General features: G+C 43.5%; 1 protein-coding gene across 1 annotated transcript in view; it reads right to left on the bottom strand.

Moving 5' to 3' along the window:
• Positions 1-18964, bottom strand: part of NGFR (nerve growth factor receptor) — a 60633-nt gene extending 41669 nt beyond the window's left edge. The window contains exon 1 of the mRNA XM_075845813.1: positions 18833-18964. Within this exon, the coding sequence (XP_075701928.1) occupies positions 18833-18868 (36 nt within the window). The 5' untranslated portion in view covers positions 18869-18964. The remainder of the gene's footprint in view (positions 1-18832) is intronic.
• Between the last annotated feature and the right edge of the window lie 500 nt (positions 18965-19464).

Here is a 19464-nt window from a genome sequence, read left to right as displayed (position 1 = left end):
TTATATGGAGTAATAGGAGGAGATATAGGGAGAGGTTATATGGAGTAATAGGAGGAGAAATAGGGGAGGTTATATGGAGTAATAGGAGGAGATATAGGAGAGGTTATATGGAGTAATAGGAGATATAGGAGAGATTATATGGAGTAATAGGAGGAGATAGAAGGAGAGGTTATATGTAGTAATAGGAGGAGATATAGGGAGAGGTTATATGGAGTAATAGGAGGAGATATAGGAGGAGTTATATGGAGTAATATGAGGAGATATAGGGAGAGATTATATGGAGTAATAGGAGGAGATATAGGGAGAGGTTATATGGAGTAATAGGAGGAGATATAGGGAGGTTATATGGAGTAATAGGAGGAGATATAGGGAGGTTATATGGAGTAATAGGAGGAGATATAGGGAGAGGTTATATGGAGTAATAGGAGGAGATATAGGGAGAGGTTATATGGAGTAATAGGAGGAGATATAGGGAGAGGTTATATGGAGTAATAGGAGGACATATAGGAGAGGTTATATGGAGTAATAGGAGGAGATATAGGGAGAGGTTATATGGAGTAATAGGAGGAGATATAGGGAGAGGTTATATGGAGTAATAGGAGGAGATATAGGGGGATGTTATATGGAGTAATAGGAGGAGATATAGGGAGAGGGTATATGGAGTAATAGGAGGAGATATAGGGAGAGGTTATATGGAGTAATAGGAGGAGATATAGGAGAGGTTATATGGAGTAATAGGAGGAGATATAGGAGAGGTTATATGGAATAATAGGAGGAGATATAGGGGGATGTTATATGGAGTAATAGGAGGAGATATAGGGAGAGGGTATATGGAGTAATAGGAGGAGATATAGGGAGAGGTTATATGGAGTAATAGGAGGAGATATAGGGAGAGGTTATATGGAGTAATAGGAGGAGATATAGGAGGAGTTATATGGAGTAATAGGAGGAGATATAGGAGAGGTTATATGAGGTAATAGGAGGAGATATAGGGAGAGGTTATATGGAGTAATAGGAGGAGATATAGGGAGAGGTTATATAGAGTAATAGGAGGAGATATAGGGAGAGGTTATATGGAGTAATAGGAGGAGATATAGGGAGAGGTTATATGGAGTAATAGGAGGAGAAATAGGGGAGGTTATATGGAGTAATAGAGGAGATATAGAGAGGTTATATGGAGTAATAGGAGGAGATATAGGGAGAGGTTATATAGAGTAATAGGAGGAGATATAGGGAGAGGTTATATGGAGTAATAGGAGGAGATATAGGGACGGTTATATGGAGTTATAGGAGGATATATAGGAGGAGGTTATATGGAGTAATAGGAGGAGATATAGGAGAGGTTATATGTAGTAATAGGAGGAGATATAGGGAGAGGTTATATGGAGTAATAGGAGGAGATATAGGAAGATGTTATATGGAGTAATATGAGGAGATATAGGGAGAGATTATATGGAGTAATAGGAGGAGATATAGGGAAGGTTATATGGAGTAATAGGAGGAGATATAGGGAGGTTAAATGGAGTAATAGGAGGAGATATAGGAGGTTATATGGAGTAATAGGAGGAGATATAGGAGAGGTTATATGGAGTAATAGGTTGCGATATAGGAGAGGTTATATGGAGTAATAGGAGGAGATATAGGAGAGGTTATATGGAGTAGTAGGAGATATAGGGGGAGGTTATATGGAGTAATAGGAGGAGATATAGGGAAAGGTTATATGGAGTAATAGGAGGAGATATACTGAGAGGTTATATGGAGCAATAGGAGGAGATATAGGAGAGGTTATATGGAGTAATAGGAGGAGATATAGGAGAGGTTATATGGAGTAATAGGAGGAGATATAGGGAGAGGTTATATGGAGTAATAGGATGAGATATAGGAGAGGTTATATGGAGTAATAGGATGAGATATAGGAGAGGTTATATGGAATAATAGGAGGAGATATAGGAGAGGTTATATGGAGTAATAGGAGGAGATATAGGAGAGGTTATATGGAGTAATAGGATGAGATATAGGAGAGGTTATATGGAGTAATAGGAGGAGATATAGGAGAGGTTATATGGAGTAATAGGAGGAGATATAGGAGATGTTATATAGGGTAATAGGAGGTGATATAGGAGATGTTATATAGAATAATAGGAAGAGATATAGGGAGAGGTTATATGGAGTAATAGGAGGAGATATAGGGAGAGGTTATATGGAGTAATAGGAGGAGATATAGGGAGAGGTTATATGGAGTAATAGGAGGAGATATAGGGAGAGGGTATATGGAGTAATAGGAGGAGATATAGGGAGAGGTTATATGGAGTAATAGGAGGAGATATAGGAGAGGTTATATGGAGTAATAGGAGGAGATATAGGAGAGGTTATATGGCGTATAGGAGATATAGGGGGATGTTATATGGAGTAATAGGAGGAGATATAGGGAGAGGTTATATTGAGTAATAGGAGGAGATATAGGAGAGGTTATATGGAGTAATAGGAGGAGATATAGGAAGAGGTTATATGGAGTAATAGGATGAGATATAGGGAGAGGTTATATGGAGTAATAGGAGATATAGGGGAGGTTATATGGAGTAATAGAAGGAGATATAGGAGAGGTTATATGGAGTAATAGGAGGAGATATAGGAGGGTTATATGGAATAATAGGAGGAGATATAGGAGAGGTTATATGGAGAAATAGGAGGAGATATAGGGAGAGGTTATATGGAGTAATAGGATGAGATATAGGAGAGGTTATATGGAGTAATAGGAGGAGATATAGGAGAGGTTATATGGAGTAATAGGAGGAGATATAGGGAGAGGTTATATGGAGTAATAGGAGGAGATATAGGGAGATGTTATATGGAGTAATAGGAGGAGATATAGGAGATGTTATATAGAGTAATAGGAGGAGATATAGGAGATGTTATATGGAGTAATAGGAAGAGATATAGGGAGAGGTTATATGGAGTAATAGGAGGAGATATAGGGAGATGTTATATGGAGTAATAGGAGGAGATATAGGGAGAGGTTATATAGAGGAATAGGAGGAGATATAGGAGAGGTGATATAGAGTAATAGGAGGAGATATAGGGAGAGGTTATATGGAGGAATAGGAGGAGATATAGGAGAGGTGATATAGAGTAATAGGTGGAGATATAGGGAGAGGGTATATGGAGTAATAGGAGGAGATATAGGGAGAGGTTATATGGAGTAATAGGAGAGGTTATATGGAGTAATAGGAGGAGATATAGGGAGAGGGTATATGGAGTAATAGGGGAGATATAGGGGAGGATATATGGAGTAATAGGAGGAGATATAGGAGAGATTATATTTAGTAATAGGAGGAGATATAGGAGAGGTTATATGGAGTAATAGGAGGAGATATAGGGAGAGGTTATATGGAGTAATAGGAGGAGATATAGGGAGATGTTATATGGAGTAATAGGAGGAGATATAGGAGAGGATATATGGAGTAATAGGAGGAGATATAGGAGAGGTTATATGGAGTAGTAGGAGATATAGGGGGATGTTATATGGAGTAATAGGAGGAGATATAGGGAGAGGTTATATGGAGTAATAGGAGGAGATATAGGAGAGGTTATATGGAGTAATAGGAGGAGATATAGGGAGTGGTTATATGGAGTAATAGGAGGAGATATAGGAGAGGTTATATGGAGTAATAGGAGGAGATATAGGGGAGGTTATATGGAGTAATAGGAGGAGATATAGGGAGAGGATATATGGAGTAATAGGGGGAGATATAGGGGAGGATATATGGAGTAATAGGAGGAGATATAGGAGAGATTATATTTAGTAATAGGAGGAGATATAGGAGAGGTTATATGGAGTAATAGGAGGAGATATAGGGAGAGGTTATATGGAGTAATAGGAGGAGATATAGGGAGATGTTATATGGAGTAATAGGAGGAGATATAGGAGAGGATATATGGAGTAATAGGAGGAGATATAGGGAGAGGTTATATGGAGTAATAGGAGGAGATATAGGAGAGGATATATGGAGTAATAGGAGGAGATATAGGGAGAGGTTATATGGAGTAATAGGAGGAGATATAGGGAGAGGTTATATGGAGTAATAGGAGGAGATATAGGAGAGGTTATATGGAGTAGTAGGAGATATAGGGGGATGTTATATGGAGTAATAGGAGGAGATATAGGGAGAGGTTATATGGAGTAATAGGAGGAGATATAGGGAGAGGTTATATGGAGTAATAGGAGGAGATATAGGGAGAGGTTATATGGAGTAATAGGAGGAGATATGGGGGAGGTTATACGGAATAATATAAATTGTAGGGATAGGGTATATGGGGTTATAGAAGTTTTAGGGAGATGTTATATATACAGTAATATAATCTATTGTAGGAGAAAAGAAGTCTAAGGAGTTTTTAATAGAAATTATACAGGGCAGTGAAATTAATTATCAGGAAAGGTTATAATGTGAGAGGGAATGTTCAACGTGTTATAAATATAGATCTGTCAAAATATTTAGCTCAAAGCCCATTTAAAATTCCCCGTGGACATCAGGCTAATTTATGGTTGCTTGAAAACTATCTAATAACATGGAATGAAAATCTAATTAAAAAATAAAATGCTATTATTAAAGCCTTTTTAGTGGAGATTGGTTTATAAGGTTTGGCTATAAAAATAAACAGTTGCCGGAAAAAGACTTTTCAGCTGAATTACATCAGATTTATTGTGACTTCAAAAAGTCAAATATGCTTTAAAGTACAGCGGCGAGATCTCCTGACCATAGACTGCTAACATAGACTTTCATCGAGTAGTAAACTTGCATATAGCAGAGCTGGGCTGATCAACAAGAGGATCATATGTGGACAACCAAGGATTTTAGAAGGGTTGTATGAGATTAGATAAACATGGCTGTTTTCTTCCAGAAACAGCGCCACTTTTATAGAAATGTTCCCCCCACACCACTAGGCTGTGGCAGTTGAGGGAAGAACATGGCTTTATGGTAGGTTTCTTTATTTTGAAGGGACAGTGTCTATAGTCAGCCATATTTTGTAGAGGAAATTACGGTGGGTTCCCTACTTGGAACTTTCTTGTTTTCGGTTCAATTCCTGGAGCACCTAAACTGATCAGACGTCCCGTTGCTGAAACCTCCAGCAACCCGCTATAATCAGTGGGAAAATGCAGCAGCTACTGTTCAGTTTACCTGCAGCGCCACCACAGGGGAAATTAAGTATTACACCGTTATATTTCAATCAATAGGTTCTCCTTGCAAATCCGGGGCATGCCAGGTCCTCCAGAGCAAGAGATGATCTTTGCAGCTACTCTCTTCTCTCAATTAGAGGGGGTTCTGACCTGGAAGACCCCACTCAGAATTCCCTAAAAGGGGTTTTCTAAACCAAATAACCCCTTAATCAATCATCAGGGCACAAAACTGGATTTCTCTGAAATTAGCATCATATTTAAGTTATTCCATGTCTTGCCTTTTGTATGCAGAGAACTTGACATTGAAATTGAATTACACCTGCAGAGCTTTTTCCATAGAGGTGGCACCTGCAGAGCCTCTGTCACTGCTTTGATCTGCAGAGCATCTCAATGTCTCTCCCTTGGATTGTTTAAATTCTTGTAGAGCCTTTAACCGCTGCTTTCGGCCCTGTCATCCCGACTGACATAACTGACGCTGACAACCTGCAGGTGCAAGTTTACTACTGTTCGCAGCAGGTTCCTAGTAAACACACAATGCCCGGAGCATCTTATGTACCTGTCCTTTTTACACCCTCGACAGGAAATTACGTTTTTATACCTGACACACTGACGTAGAATCGCACATAATGTCATGGAAACATATACATATGGATATAATACATTCAAAGGGGAGCGGTCCCTTGTTTTTGTAAATGGGGCTAAAATAACAGGCCATTATTGCTCCAACTGGCTGAAATGTTGAGCACTGCTGCCGAAAATGAGGGTACAAGCTTGAGAAAACGGGGATGCATGGGGGTTACAGCCATAAAGAACCATGTATGTTACACATCCGTAAAAGGACTCATTCACACGGCAATGTATGGCAGCACACAGTCCCCATTGGCTATGGGTCCACATTACGCACTCGTTGGGACTCGTGTAGTATTCCTCCCTAGAATAATTCCTTCTAGAGGAGTATCCCTTGTAATAGAGCGTGCAATGAAGTATGCCACAATGTTTTTCTTGCAAAATATCATGGAAAGAGTGAGAAAAAAGTTGTATGACTTATAATGCAAATCCAAGATCATACATATTATAGAGGCAGAACATCCAGCTGCTATGGGACCCATGAAGAGAGGGGTGTCCGCCCTGGATGGACCCATCCTCTTTGCTACTGAGCGACATGAACCGGTGCTTGTCTCCCTTCTCTAGAGGAACTGCATTGTTACTAAACAAGGGGGTGTACGATAGTCCCCAGGATCCTGGAAATGGCTTGAAGTGGGAAACAAAAACCGGGACCTTATGTCCTGAGTGGCAAGCCCATTTAGATCTTTGCTATTGAGCCCCCTTTTTTCTATGTGCACCAATGACAATTCCTAATATAAAATAACACATAGAAAATTTATTTGAAGTCTCTTATGTTATTATTTATTTAGGGAGAGACTAGACTAGACGATAGAAGATCTAGCCGTCAGCTACTGCTGCCCCAGGACACAGACCCGCTAATTCTTTATCAGGCACTGCCTAGGAAACAAAAAATGGTTAACACCCCACTGGTGCCCCACGGATGGGACAAGCAGCGGTTTTGACAGTCTGTATCTGAGACTGAAGACAGATGGTCGGTAATAAAGAAATCATTAGTGGCTTTAAGAAGGGCACTTAAACTATCACAACCGGCTTTGTGCATTTTGGATGGACCTCACTTAGCCAGCCGTGCTATTTACTTACTAACACTCTACCGAAATCAATAGCGTTCTGTTAACCAATCAGGAATCCGATTTTGAGGCCTTGAATACTAAAAGAAATATAGGGTTCGTTATTACAGGGAGACGCGCTGCCGACATGATGATAATGTATGGGGACGAGCAATCGTAGTAACGACCACTTGTCCCCATACATAGCTCCTTGTGACAGGTGCAAACAAGCGCCAATCAACGAGCTGTCTCGTTGATCGTTGCCAGGGCCGCCATCAGGGGGGTATTAGGGGTAGTGGTGTGAGGGGCCCGGCCAAACCTAATTGAAAGGGGGGCCCGGCAACTGCCGCGACATTCTTTTGGTAGGAAAAAACGGGCCCCTGCAATGGGGCCCGTTTTTTTCACTAAAAGAATGTCGTGAGCTGCTGCTGCTGCTGCGGGCCCCCTCCCCTCGTCATGGGGGGCCGTCAAACCGTCAGCCCGCGCGCACCCGATCGCGCGCCCAAGGAAACTCCCGAGCGCGCACCCACGAACGCCCGCACTGGAGACCGCCCGTGCGCGCACCCGCGATCGGCCGCGCGCGCACCCGCGAACGAAGCGCGCGCAGCCGCGGACACACATGGACAAAACTTACCTGGAGCCTGGCTGGAGGTGAAGCACTGGACGTCTGGACCGAAGACCTCGCCTGGAAGACATCGCCGGAAGAGGACTGGAGTGGGAGCAGCAGCTCTTCTGACACAGTGAGTAAATTATCTCAAAGTGCTGATCATTTATGGCCCTGTTCACACAGTATTTTGCAGGCAAAAAAAAATCTGCCTCAAAATTCCTTAAAGAATTTTGAGGCAGATTTTGACCTGCCCACAGTATCTTGCCGCGTTTTTTTGCTGCGTTTTTTGCCCGCGGCGATTGAGGACAGCAGACAAAAAACGCAGCGAAAAATGCATTTTCTGCCTCCCATTGATTTCGATGGGAGGTCAGAGGCGGAACCGCGGCAAGAAAGGACATGCTGCTTTTTCTTTTTTCCGCGACTGGCTCCCATTGATTTCAGATTAAATCAATGGGAGGCGGTTTTGGAAGTTGTTTGGTGCTGATTCTGACGCAGTGTCCGAGTCAATATCAAGGCCCAAAAACTCTGTGAACTGGGCCTTATTGTTAGGGCTTATTCAGACGAACGTGTAATACATCCGTGCAACGTGCGTGATTTTCACGCGCCTCGCACGGACCTATGTTACTCTATGGGGCCGTTCAGACTGTCAGTGATTTTCACGCAGCGTGTGTCCGCTGCGTAAAACTCACGACATGTCCGATATTTGTGCATTGTTCGCCCATCACGCACCCATTGAAGTCAATGGGTGTGTGAAAATCCCGCCCAGCACTTCCGCAGCCGTATAAACTATGAATGAAAACAGAAAAGCACCACGTGCTACAAACATACAAACAGAGTGTCATAATGATGGCGGCTGCGGGAAAATCACACAGCCACGCATCATACGCAGCTGCCACACGGAGCTGTTATGGACCTTTTGCATGCGCAAAACGCCACGTTTTTTGCGCGTGCAAAAAGCACACGCTTGTGTGAATCCGGCCTTAGGGTAGGAACACACTCGGCATGAACACTGCGGATTTTATGCAACACATTTTATTGCGGATAATCCGCAGCGTATTACAGTCGCAGCAGAGCGGATGAGATTAGAACAAATCTCATCCACACGCTGCAAAAAAAATGGACCTGCAGTGTGGTTTTTGGCTTTTTAAGCCGCAGCATGTCAATGTATTCTGTGGAATCGCCGCTCCTCTGTTGCGGAAATGCTGCGGTTCTGCCGCAAAAATCACACATGAGAAAAAAAAAAGGTACTTTTTTAAATTGATAAAGTTTAGACTTGCCCCGGCCGTAGTCCTGGTGACGCGATCCTCTATTCTTAGCGCAGCCCGGCCTCCTGTCATGACGTTTCATCCCATGTGACCGCTGCAGCGGTCACATGGTCTACAGCGTCATCCCAGGAGGCGGGGCTACGTTCAGAAGAGAGAGATGCGTCACCTAAACTACGGCCGGGGCAAGTCTAAACTTTTTTTTCCCTACAGGATTCCCGCAGCGGACATGCCTCACGAAACCTGCGCCACTATTTGGTGCGGTTTTGCTGGCAGAATTTCCTGCGGCTATCGGGGCGGATAAGCTGTGTAGTTTTACTCAGCATATCCGCCTAGTGTGTCCCTTATGATGTCGCTCCTGGAGCTGCTGCCTGTCTCTAAATAGGCAGTTGGTCCAGTAGAATTTGGAATTATTTTCTTTTGTGAACCAGCTTAAAAAAATACAAAACTTTTGTGTTAGGGCCTGTTCACATCACCGTTCGCTTCCGTTCCGGGGTTCCGTCTGAGGTTTCCGTCGGGTGAACCCCGCAACGGAAAGTGAAAGTGACAGCACAGCTTCCGTTTCAGTCACCATTGATCTCAATGGTGACGGAAATATCGCTAATGGTTTCCGTTCGTCACCATTCCGGCTGGTTTTCGGACGGAATCAATAGCGCAGTCGACTGCGCTAATGGTGATGGAAACGGAAGCTGTGCTATCACTTTCACTTTCCGTTGCGGGGTTCACCCGACAGAAACCTCAGACGGAACCCCGGAACGGAAGCGAACGGTTATGTGAACAGGCCCTAACACAAAAGTTTTGTATTTTTTTAAGCTGGTTCACAAAAAAAAATAATTCCAAATTCTACTGGACCAACTGCCTATTTAGAGAGCGGCAGCAGCTCCAGGAGCGACATCATAAGGGACACACTAGGCGGATATGCTGAGTAAAACTACACAGCTTATCCGCCCCGGTAGCCGCAGGGAATTCCGCCAGCAAAACCGCACCAAATAGTGGCGCAGGTTTGGTGAGGCGTGTCCGCTGCGGAAATCCTGCAGGGAAAAAAAGTTTCGACTTACCCCGGCTGTAGTTTAGGTGACGCATCTCTCTTTTCTGAACGTAGCCCCGCCTCCTGGGATGACGCTGTAGACCATGTGACTGCTGCAGCGGTCACATGGGATGAAACGTCATGACAGGAGGCGGGGCTGCGCTAAGAATAGAGGATCGCGTCACCAGGACTACGGCCGGGGCAAGTCTAAACTTTTTTATAAATTTAAAAAAGTGCCTTTTTTTTTTTTTCTCATGTGTGATTTTTGCGGCAGAACCGCAGCATTTCCGCAACAGAGGAGCAGCGATTCCACAGAATACATTGACATGCTGCGGCTTAAAAAGCCGCAGCATGTAAAAAAAAAATTCAGCGTGCGGATGAGATTTGTTTAAATCTCATCCCCTCTGCTGCGACTGTAATACACTGCGGATTTTCCACAATAAAATGTGTTGCATAAAATCCGCAGTGTTCATGCCTAGTGTGTTCCTACCCTAAGGCAGGATTCACACAAGCGTGTGCTTTTTGCGCGCGCAAAAACGTGGCGTTTTGCGCTTGCAAAAGGTCCATAACATCTCCGTGTGTCAGCAGCATGTGATGCGCGGCTGTGTGATTTTCCCGCAGCCGCCATCATTATGACACTCTGTATGTTTGTAGCACGTGGTGCTTTTCTGTTTTCATTCATAGTTTATACGGCTGCGGAAGTGCTGGGCGGGATTTTCACGCACCCATTGACTTCAATGGGTGCGTGATGCGCGAACAATGCACAAATACCGGACATGTCGTGAGTTTTACGCAGCGGACACACGGACTCACGCTGCATGAAAATCACTGACAGTCCGCACGGCCCCATAGAGTAACATAGGTCCGTGCCAGGCGCGTGAAAATCACGCGCGTTGCACGGACGTATTACACGATCGTCTGAATAAGCCCTAACAATAAGGCCCAGTTCACAGAGTTTTTGGGCCTTGATATTGACTCGGACACTGCGTCAGAATCAGCACCAAACAACTTCCAAAACCGCCTCCCATTGATTTAATCTGAAATCAATGGGAGCCAGTCGCGGAAAAAATAAAAAGCAGCACGTCCTTTCTTGCCGCGGTTCCGCCTCTGACCTGCCATCGAAATCAATGGGAGGCAGAAAATGCATTTTTCGCTGCGTTTTCTGTCTGCTGTCCTCAATCGCCGCAGGCAAAAAACGCGGCAAAATAGTGTGGGCAGGTCAAAATCTGCCTCAAAATTCGGTGCGCGGTTCCAGGCGGTCGCCGGAGCGCATGCGCGGGAGTTTGCGGGTGTGCGCGATCGGTCGCACGGGCGGCGGTGTTTGACGGCCCCCATGCTACCCAGGGCCGCCATCAGGGGGGGTATTAGGGGTACTGATGTGAGAGGCCTGGCCAAACCTAATTGAAAGGGGGGCCCGCAGCTCATGACATTCTTTTGGTGAAAAAAACGGGCCCCATTGCAGGGGCCTGTTTTTTTTCTACCAAAGGCAAGTCGCAGCAGTTTGCCGGGCCCCCCTTTCAATTAGGTTTGGCCGGGCCTTTCACATCAGTACCCCTAATACCCCCCCTGATGGCGGCCCTGGGTACCATGATATAGTGCTGGACGGAGTACCGTTAACAGGCGGTGCCACGGTAGGGGGGCCCAGAAAATTTAGCTGTAGGGGGCCCTGAAATTCCTGATGGCGGCCCTGATCGTCGCTCACTGCTCCGGCCAAAATCGGCCGGTGTAATAGGGCCTAAAGACTGGCCCACCGATGATGGTTTCTTGTTCTGACCATAATAATGGGGCCCAGGCACAGTAGTCCATGAAGACTTTCAGCATTAACCCCTGGGGTGTAGCTATAGGGGGTGCAGTGGTAGCAGTTGTACTCAGGCCCCGGTGCCTGAGGGGGCTCAAGGACCCCTCTGCCACATAAGATACCTAAATGAGATATAGTAGACAGAGTTGTCTGCTACAGACTTTGGATTGGGGCCCAGGAGCCCAAAGTTATGTCTTTGGTCAACCTCGTGTAAAGCTGAAAATGAAGGAGTCTCTTCGCTGATAGGGTTTAACACATTTTGGGGTTAATTAAGCTTATGCATTAAACATGTAAATTTAATCTGAAATACTTTCTATTATTGACAAGAACCACATCAGAGCCATTACATCTCCATCACAAGCGCCCACTGCATCATCTAGAATCTGAGCTTGATCCTGTGGAGCAGCCGCCCTTTTTCATAGGGCCTCCTTATTCACCGGCCTCCTGGGTTAAATTAAAAACTCCAGCCAAGATTTTGACCAATGGAAATGTTTTCTATTCTTGCGATTCTTGATCACTAGTTGTTATCACTAAAGTTGCCATTTCTGTTTACACCTTGTTTTAAGGCCCAACTAGTCTCATGGCTAAAATATATCCCATAGAACTTTCAAAACAGGATAAAGAATAACCGTTCTATGAAAGAAATGTGAACCTATACATGGGTTGTTGCATCTGGTAATGCAGCTCGGCACCATTGAAGTGAATGAAGCCGAGTGGCAATACCACGCACAACCCGTGGACAGGCGTGGTGCTGTTTTTGGAAGACAGCCGCCATGTCTGGAGTTGTATATAATATTCCCTATAATGCGCCAATGAAATGTGCGGCTCTGGTCTGGATGAAGTGGTCCAGAGCGTCCATATGGTGTTATCGAAAATATTCTTCCATTCATTTTATTTCTACCAGACTGAGAAAGCTCAATGCGGATAGGTTGTTGTTGGTTGCTGGACGGTGCCACATTGGGCAGTTGTAATTGCAGCAATGTTTAGAAAAAGGGACCAGGACTGTAATAGAGGTTTGTTCACTTTAAGGCCAGATGTGTTAGGTGAAGTTGTGGAGCGGTAGAAAGGTCATATAAGAGGTGATGGGTTAAAGGGGTAATATATGGGCACAGCTAGTGCAAAGGGGACTCTGCTTTTAAAGGGGTTGTATGAGAATCAACAAATATCCCCTATCTACAGAATAGGGGATAATTGTCTGATCCATGGGGGCCCCACCTCTGGGACCCCCACTGATTGCGAGAATAGGGGTCCTGCTTGAATGCAATGAGGAGTACTTTGAATGGAGCAGTGGTCGACCATGAGCGCTGCCGCTCTATTCAAAGCCTCTATGGGACTAACCGAAACAGCCGAGTACATCGCTCGGCTGTTTCTAACAGTCCGATAGACATTGAATGGAGCAGCAGGCGCATGCTCGACCCCCGCTCCACTCGAGCTCCTTCTGACTGCAGGAGGCGGAGCGGAGGAACAGGGGGCTCGAAACCCTCATTCTTGCGATTGGTGTGGCCCCCAGCGATCAAACAACTATTATCTCTCCTGTGGAAAGATAATTGTGGATTCTGATACAAGGTACAAACTCACTGAAGTTTACGGGATCAATCTAATAAATAATTAAAAACAAGTCTACACACACGCAAACAAGCCAGTGTAGACACGTACCAATTCACATGATCGCACAATTAAACACACGACCAGGCATGTAAACAGACAAGATTTTGGACACATGGGCTCTTGAAGTATGTGATGCTTTGGTTTGATATAAGATAAAGCAAGTGAATCATTAGGCTTCGTCTATGGGCCTGTTGTGTAGACACCCTCATCCCTATAGAGCACGTGTGACAGCTTACAGATCCGATCACCTGAATGTGTTCTTACATACACAGTATAGTAACGCTGAAATAAAAACATACAGGCGTAGTTGAGCTGGGTTTGTTAGATGCTGCAGACCACAGATCATAAAGGGTTATGCGTGGTTTTACAAAGGACTGCAGATAAGCCTAATGCAATATCTTAACTCAAAGAGCTATCACAATCCATAAACAGTGCAGCGTTAAATTACAAATTCAGCACTGCTACATCAGTATAAAGCGCTTATAGCCAATGTTTGTAAATAATTTAAAATCTACCTACTATGGGTTTACCTATATTATTGTTACTATACTTTACTATTGTATTCCTGAGAGTAGTAGTGTTTACACTATGCTCCCAGCACTATATCTGGCAGGTCTAGAACTTGTGACGGAGTTTAGGGTGGAGTAATTAGCAGATTTTAGGAATGTTGTTCTAGGCTATATGATGTTTGACCTTAGAAAGTAAAAGCTCGGATAGACTGGGGAAGCCTGAAATTCAGCAATAGGGTTGACTAGAGTAGATGACAGATGACTGACTTAGCACCACACCAAGTCAAAAATGAGAATGCAAAGAACTATGTGCCCAAACCTCAACCAAAGTAAGATGCCACCATGAAAGCCCACAGATATAGTACTAATAGTCAACTAAGACCTCAGAGTACGCCCAGTGGTACTTACATTAGTATCAACTTCATAGAGGGCAAACCTACACCCAAAGAATGTTTTTGATGTGGGAGGAAACCCACGCAAAAATGTAACTTTCCGAATCAAACCCATGACCCCATCTCTGGACCATGGCAGCGACAACAACTGAGCCACCCTACAGTAAACCAGGATGAGTCCGGAGGGTTATATCAGTAGAGATACATGGAACTGTAACAAAAATATGTATCAAAGCTGTTGTCACTTTCTGAGCCTTTCAACATTCCAATCAAGGGTGTACGACGTACCACAGAGGTAGCGCCCCAAGGAGATGGGGGCCAAGCCCTCGTTGACTGCTTCACTTAATGGGTATTGATGGTCTCCAATGGTAGAAACAAGGGTGGAAAAACAACTCAAGGAAACCAATTCTGTCCAAGGTAGTTCGGTATGTGGTCTAGTCAACTAGTACCAGATGGGATCCTCTTTGTAATCTTTGCTATGAAGAACCTTCTCCTCGAAGTGCATCCCTGATTCCAATGAACCCTACTGCTGTAAGTAACTCCCAGATCCGACAAGCTACCTCTCATACAGGGATGTCGTGGAATCAAATCATGTGTTTGATTCAGCTGACCTATGTTTCAGCCTTTAGTATATATAAGTATTTGAAGACCCTGTCAACCCACCTAGAGTTCCATTACTTTCGATGGCTTTGAGCCCAGGCCACACGTTAAGGTTCCTCTGTATGAATTCATATGGAAAATTCTCTATCGTCCTATATTGTCCTCTATTCTAAACCTATTCTTCAGTGTCGCTTGCCAAAATTTGTTTTTCATTGATAATGGACACGTCTCAAGTGAAATGACCCACAAACAAACATCATAATCAGTTTCACATTCCTTAAATAATCAGCATTCATATAATCTTTCCAGCAAATGTCATTTCTCGTACATTTCTGAAATACCCATGACCATTTACACAACATTTCTACTATTCTACATTAAAGGGTCCCTAATCATTACTGACCCCATTGACTTGCTACGAGGCTTGTAAATTCCCATATTTCTAACCTGTCCCTTAGATATGGACACAAAGCCTTTGTAGTCCAGCTGATCCACATCCAACCCTATGTCACCAGCCCACTCGAGATTATCTACTACTCTAATACGTTAGACATATTATGACAAGACCCATCTACTCAAAGAAGACCATTACTCTTAAAAGGAAAGTTAAAGGAAGCAAATGAGGATGGATACAAGCATAAGAACCATGAACATGCCAATGAGAAGCTTGAAGACCATTCAGAACTCAGAGAAACCCTACTATCGACATCATAAAAAGACATCTCATCCAAGCCGACTAAGTAAACATCAAAAAAATAAAAAATTATATATATATATATAACAGTTAACAATGGTCCTTTTCAGTTCCATTCGAGGTTCCATCAGAATAAGAGACACCAACTGTTGGAGGTAACACTGCAATATAAAATACAGATCCAATTTTTTGGCTTTTAAGAAGGCCAGTTTGGGAATGGAATAGTTAAATCTGGACTGTAGAAACTATAGATTTTCAATGTAGGGTAAACTTCTTTAAACTTTCATTACCAGGATTGAAGGAACACTTGACCCATGTTATGAAGACCCATTTTGTAACCTAGGCTAAACTTTCATTAATCCTAGAAGACAATATGGCACATGGCGTCATGGATGACTGTGTGACAACCCCCCCACCTTTCCCTACCATATAAACCACTATTTGCCTTGCAGAGTTCTGTATTGAGGAAGTCCGGGGTAAATATGATTTAAATTTTGGTCAAATTTTCTGGAATTTGTATAGTTCTGGTACTAAACCCAATGACTTTACAATATCTAAAAGTCTTGTATTGGCCATCATTTTAGTACCATAGATGTAACAATTACCAATGATGAGCATCTGACCAAAAATTGTACCATCTATGGCCAGATTTACCAGTGATCTTCACGTACAATGGGCATAATGAATGACGACAATAAGTACATCAAAAATAGTCCACCATGATATCCGCTCACTTGAAGTCATCCCATAAACACCCGCTTGATTCAACGTTCCATTAAGAATACTGCTTCCCTAGTCATAAACCCCCTACCCCTGCCCATCTCCATACGCCCTCCGCCACCCTTCTTTCAGAAAGTTACTACCCAAATCCTCTCCCCATTCAAAATTTATCCTGTGAAATGTCGGAAACGTCTAAAAAAACAAGCCTGACAATTTCACAACTACTTGCTGGAACTTTACATGCGGAGAAAATCATCCTGTAAATTACTTCCCACCTACACTGGCACAGTCTGTACATGGACAGGGCGCCACAAATGTACCCAGGAATTTTATTGTGAGATGGGTGTTTACTACTCATAACAGGAGAATATATTATTACGGCTGTATTTAATTACTCTGTTAATCTATGTCATTCTGTACAATAAAGGAAAGTACATGGGTAGGCAAACAAGCTGAGTGAAGCCATTCTGTAACTAGACCAAAGAGCTTGCACTCTAAGCTGAGAAAATAATGATGAAACAATGGGGAAAATATAGTAGACCCAGAAAAACCCTGAGCTATTAGTAATTAATTTAGTAACCGCTATTCTGAGCTATTACTAATGGAACTATATAGGGAAAAATGAATAAGACCCAAAGAGCTTGCACTCTAGTCTGGTCTATAACAGATAAACCAAAGAGCTTGCACTCTAGGCTGGTCTATAACAGATAAACCAAAGAGCTTGCACTCTAGTCTGGTCTATAACAGATAAACCAAAGAGCTTGCACTCTAGGCTGGTCTATAACAGATAAACCAAAGAGCTTGCACTCTAGGCTGGTCTATAACAGATTAACCAAAGAGCTGGCACTCTAGGCTGGTCTATAACAGATTAACCAAAGAGCTTGCACTCTAGGCTGGTCTATAACAGATTAACCAAAGAGCTGGCACTCTAGGCTGGTCTATAACAGATTAACCAAAGAGCTTGCACTCTAGTCTGGTCTATAACAGATATGCCAAAGAGCTTGCACTCTAGGCTGGTCTATAACAGATAAACCAAAGAGCTTGCACTCTAGGCTGGTCTATAACAGATAAACCAAAGAGCTTGCACTCTAGTCTGGTCTATAACAGATAAACCAAAGAGCTTGCACTCTAGGCTGGTCTATAACAGATAAACCAAAGAGCTTGCACTCTAGGCTGGTCTATAACAGATTAATCAAAGAGCTTGCACTCTAGGCTGGTCTATAACAGATTAACCAAAGAGCTGGCACTCTAGGCTGGTCTATAACAGATTAACCAAAGAGCTTGCACTCTAGGCTGGTCTATAACAGATTAACCAAAGAGCTGGCACTCTAGTCTGGTCTATAACAGATAAACCAAAGAGGTTGCACTCTAGGCTGGTCTATAACAGATTAACCAAAGAGCTTGCACTCTAGGCTGGTCTATAACAGATTAACCAAAGAGCTTGCACTCTAGTCTGGTCTATAACAGATATGCCAAAGACCTTGCACTCTAGGCTGGTCTATAACAGATAAACCAAAGAGCTTGCACTCTAGGCTGGTCTATAACAGATATGCCAAAGAGCTTGCACTCTAGGCTGGTCTATAACAGATAAACCAAAGAGCTTGCACTCTAGGCTGGTCTATAACAGATTAACCAAAGAGCTTGCACTCTAGGCTGGTCTATAACAGATTAACCAAAGAGCTTGCACTCTAGGCTGGTCTATAACAGATTAACCAAAGAGCTTGCACTCTAGGCTGGTCTATAACAGATTAACCAAAGAGCTTGCACTCTAGGCTGGTCTAGAACAGATTAACCAAAGAGCTTGCACTCTAGGCTGGTCTAGAACAGTTTAACCAAAGAGCTTGCACTCTAGGCTGGTCTATAACAGATAAGCCAAAGAGTTGGCACTCTTGGCTGGTCTATAACAGATTAACCAAAGAGCTTACACTCTAGACTGTGCTAACAAATATAAACTGGAAAGAGGAATTAAGAAGAGTTTACACTCTAGGCTGAGTTATATAAAACAGATACTATAGAGGATATGCATAAAAAAGGAATTAGACCCAAAGAGCTTGCATTCTAATCTTAATTAGTATAGACAGGACATGTTCGTATAGCTGCTCCTGAACCAAATATGGTCAACCCACTGTGAATGTCATAAAAAATCATCTCAAAATGTAATAAAGGCCATGAAAAGAAGCAGAATCTGGAAGGAAAGGAGACTGCGCGGAGAAGCAGGAGATAAGCAGAGTGACAGCTTCCATGCACCAATTGATATATTCCATTAATGGGATTTTATGGGGGGGGGGGTGAAAGGTTTGGGACTCGCTTCTGGAGTGAAGGGCATGCATTGTGCAGCTCCTACTGAAATCTGAGTCTGTAGGGTTTTGTGTGCGCAGTAATAGGAAGGTAATTCTCCACCACTGCATTATCCACAAGCCAAACCCTTATACACTGCAGATCTGGACTAGTATGGCTCTCAACAATACACCACAACATAAAGCCGATAAAAAATCCATAATACAGCCGACATAGGACAATGCCATCAAAGCGAATGACACTTCTGGAAAAATGGGCAAGGATGGTATCAGTCCAATATAAGGACCATTCTTCCATGAGAGTCCAGATGATGAAGTTGGCCGAATCCCAGTTGTCTATCACTAGATGGTCCCCAAAAAGCATGCCATATAATATAGGATGATAGCTTTATAATGTATGGACCTGGGTCCGGTAATGAATCAGTGCAGTGTAGCATTGGGGATGGGGATGTGATCCTACAACACTTACTATGCTGCATAGGATGACAAGCAGTGGAGCCTCCATTCTCCTGGTCCTATAAGGCTGATGGTTGTGGAGTGATAAGCAGATAGAGAATGCAGCAATTCTGCTACACCTGCCCCTAAAGCCTTGACAATCCGAAAGCCATCCCCTTCTGTTTAAAGAAAACCTTCCCCTTCGCTGTCCTCCCATTAGCTGCAAGTCCATCCCATTGACACACACAATCGCCTCCCTCCCATACAGCGAAGCTTTCCAACAAGCAACGACTGCTTGTCAGGATTGGATTTAGGGAATGATGTTTGGATCTCGGCCCCGAAATCACTTAACTACTAATTATTTAAGAGGAGACGAGAAAACAGAAGATGCAGCGTTTTCCTTTGTCCCTCTGCTGTGCATTTTGCTTTTCACACATGGGGTTTGACAGGAAGAATCTGTGCTATGTAGAGTAATGCCATGGTACACAGCGGGCATATATATCAATGCCTGGGTGGTGCTGAGCCTAATTCATATGAATTGGCGCACACTGGGTTATAAATTATGCAGGTGGGTGGCACATGTATATGACTGAGCTTTTGCAGAATTTTATCAGACCTTTCCAGTGGCATTGCTGGCACCAGGGGGAACAGGCTGTGGGTCTCTTG

This window comes from Rhinoderma darwinii, chromosome 13 (genome assembly GCF_050947455.1).
Source record: "Rhinoderma darwinii isolate aRhiDar2 chromosome 13, aRhiDar2.hap1, whole genome shotgun sequence".
NCBI lineage: Eukaryota > Metazoa > Chordata > Amphibia > Anura > Rhinodermatidae > Rhinoderma > Rhinoderma darwinii.
The sequence above is the reverse complement of the archived record's forward strand: the minus strand, read 5'-3'. Positions and strand labels throughout refer to the sequence as shown.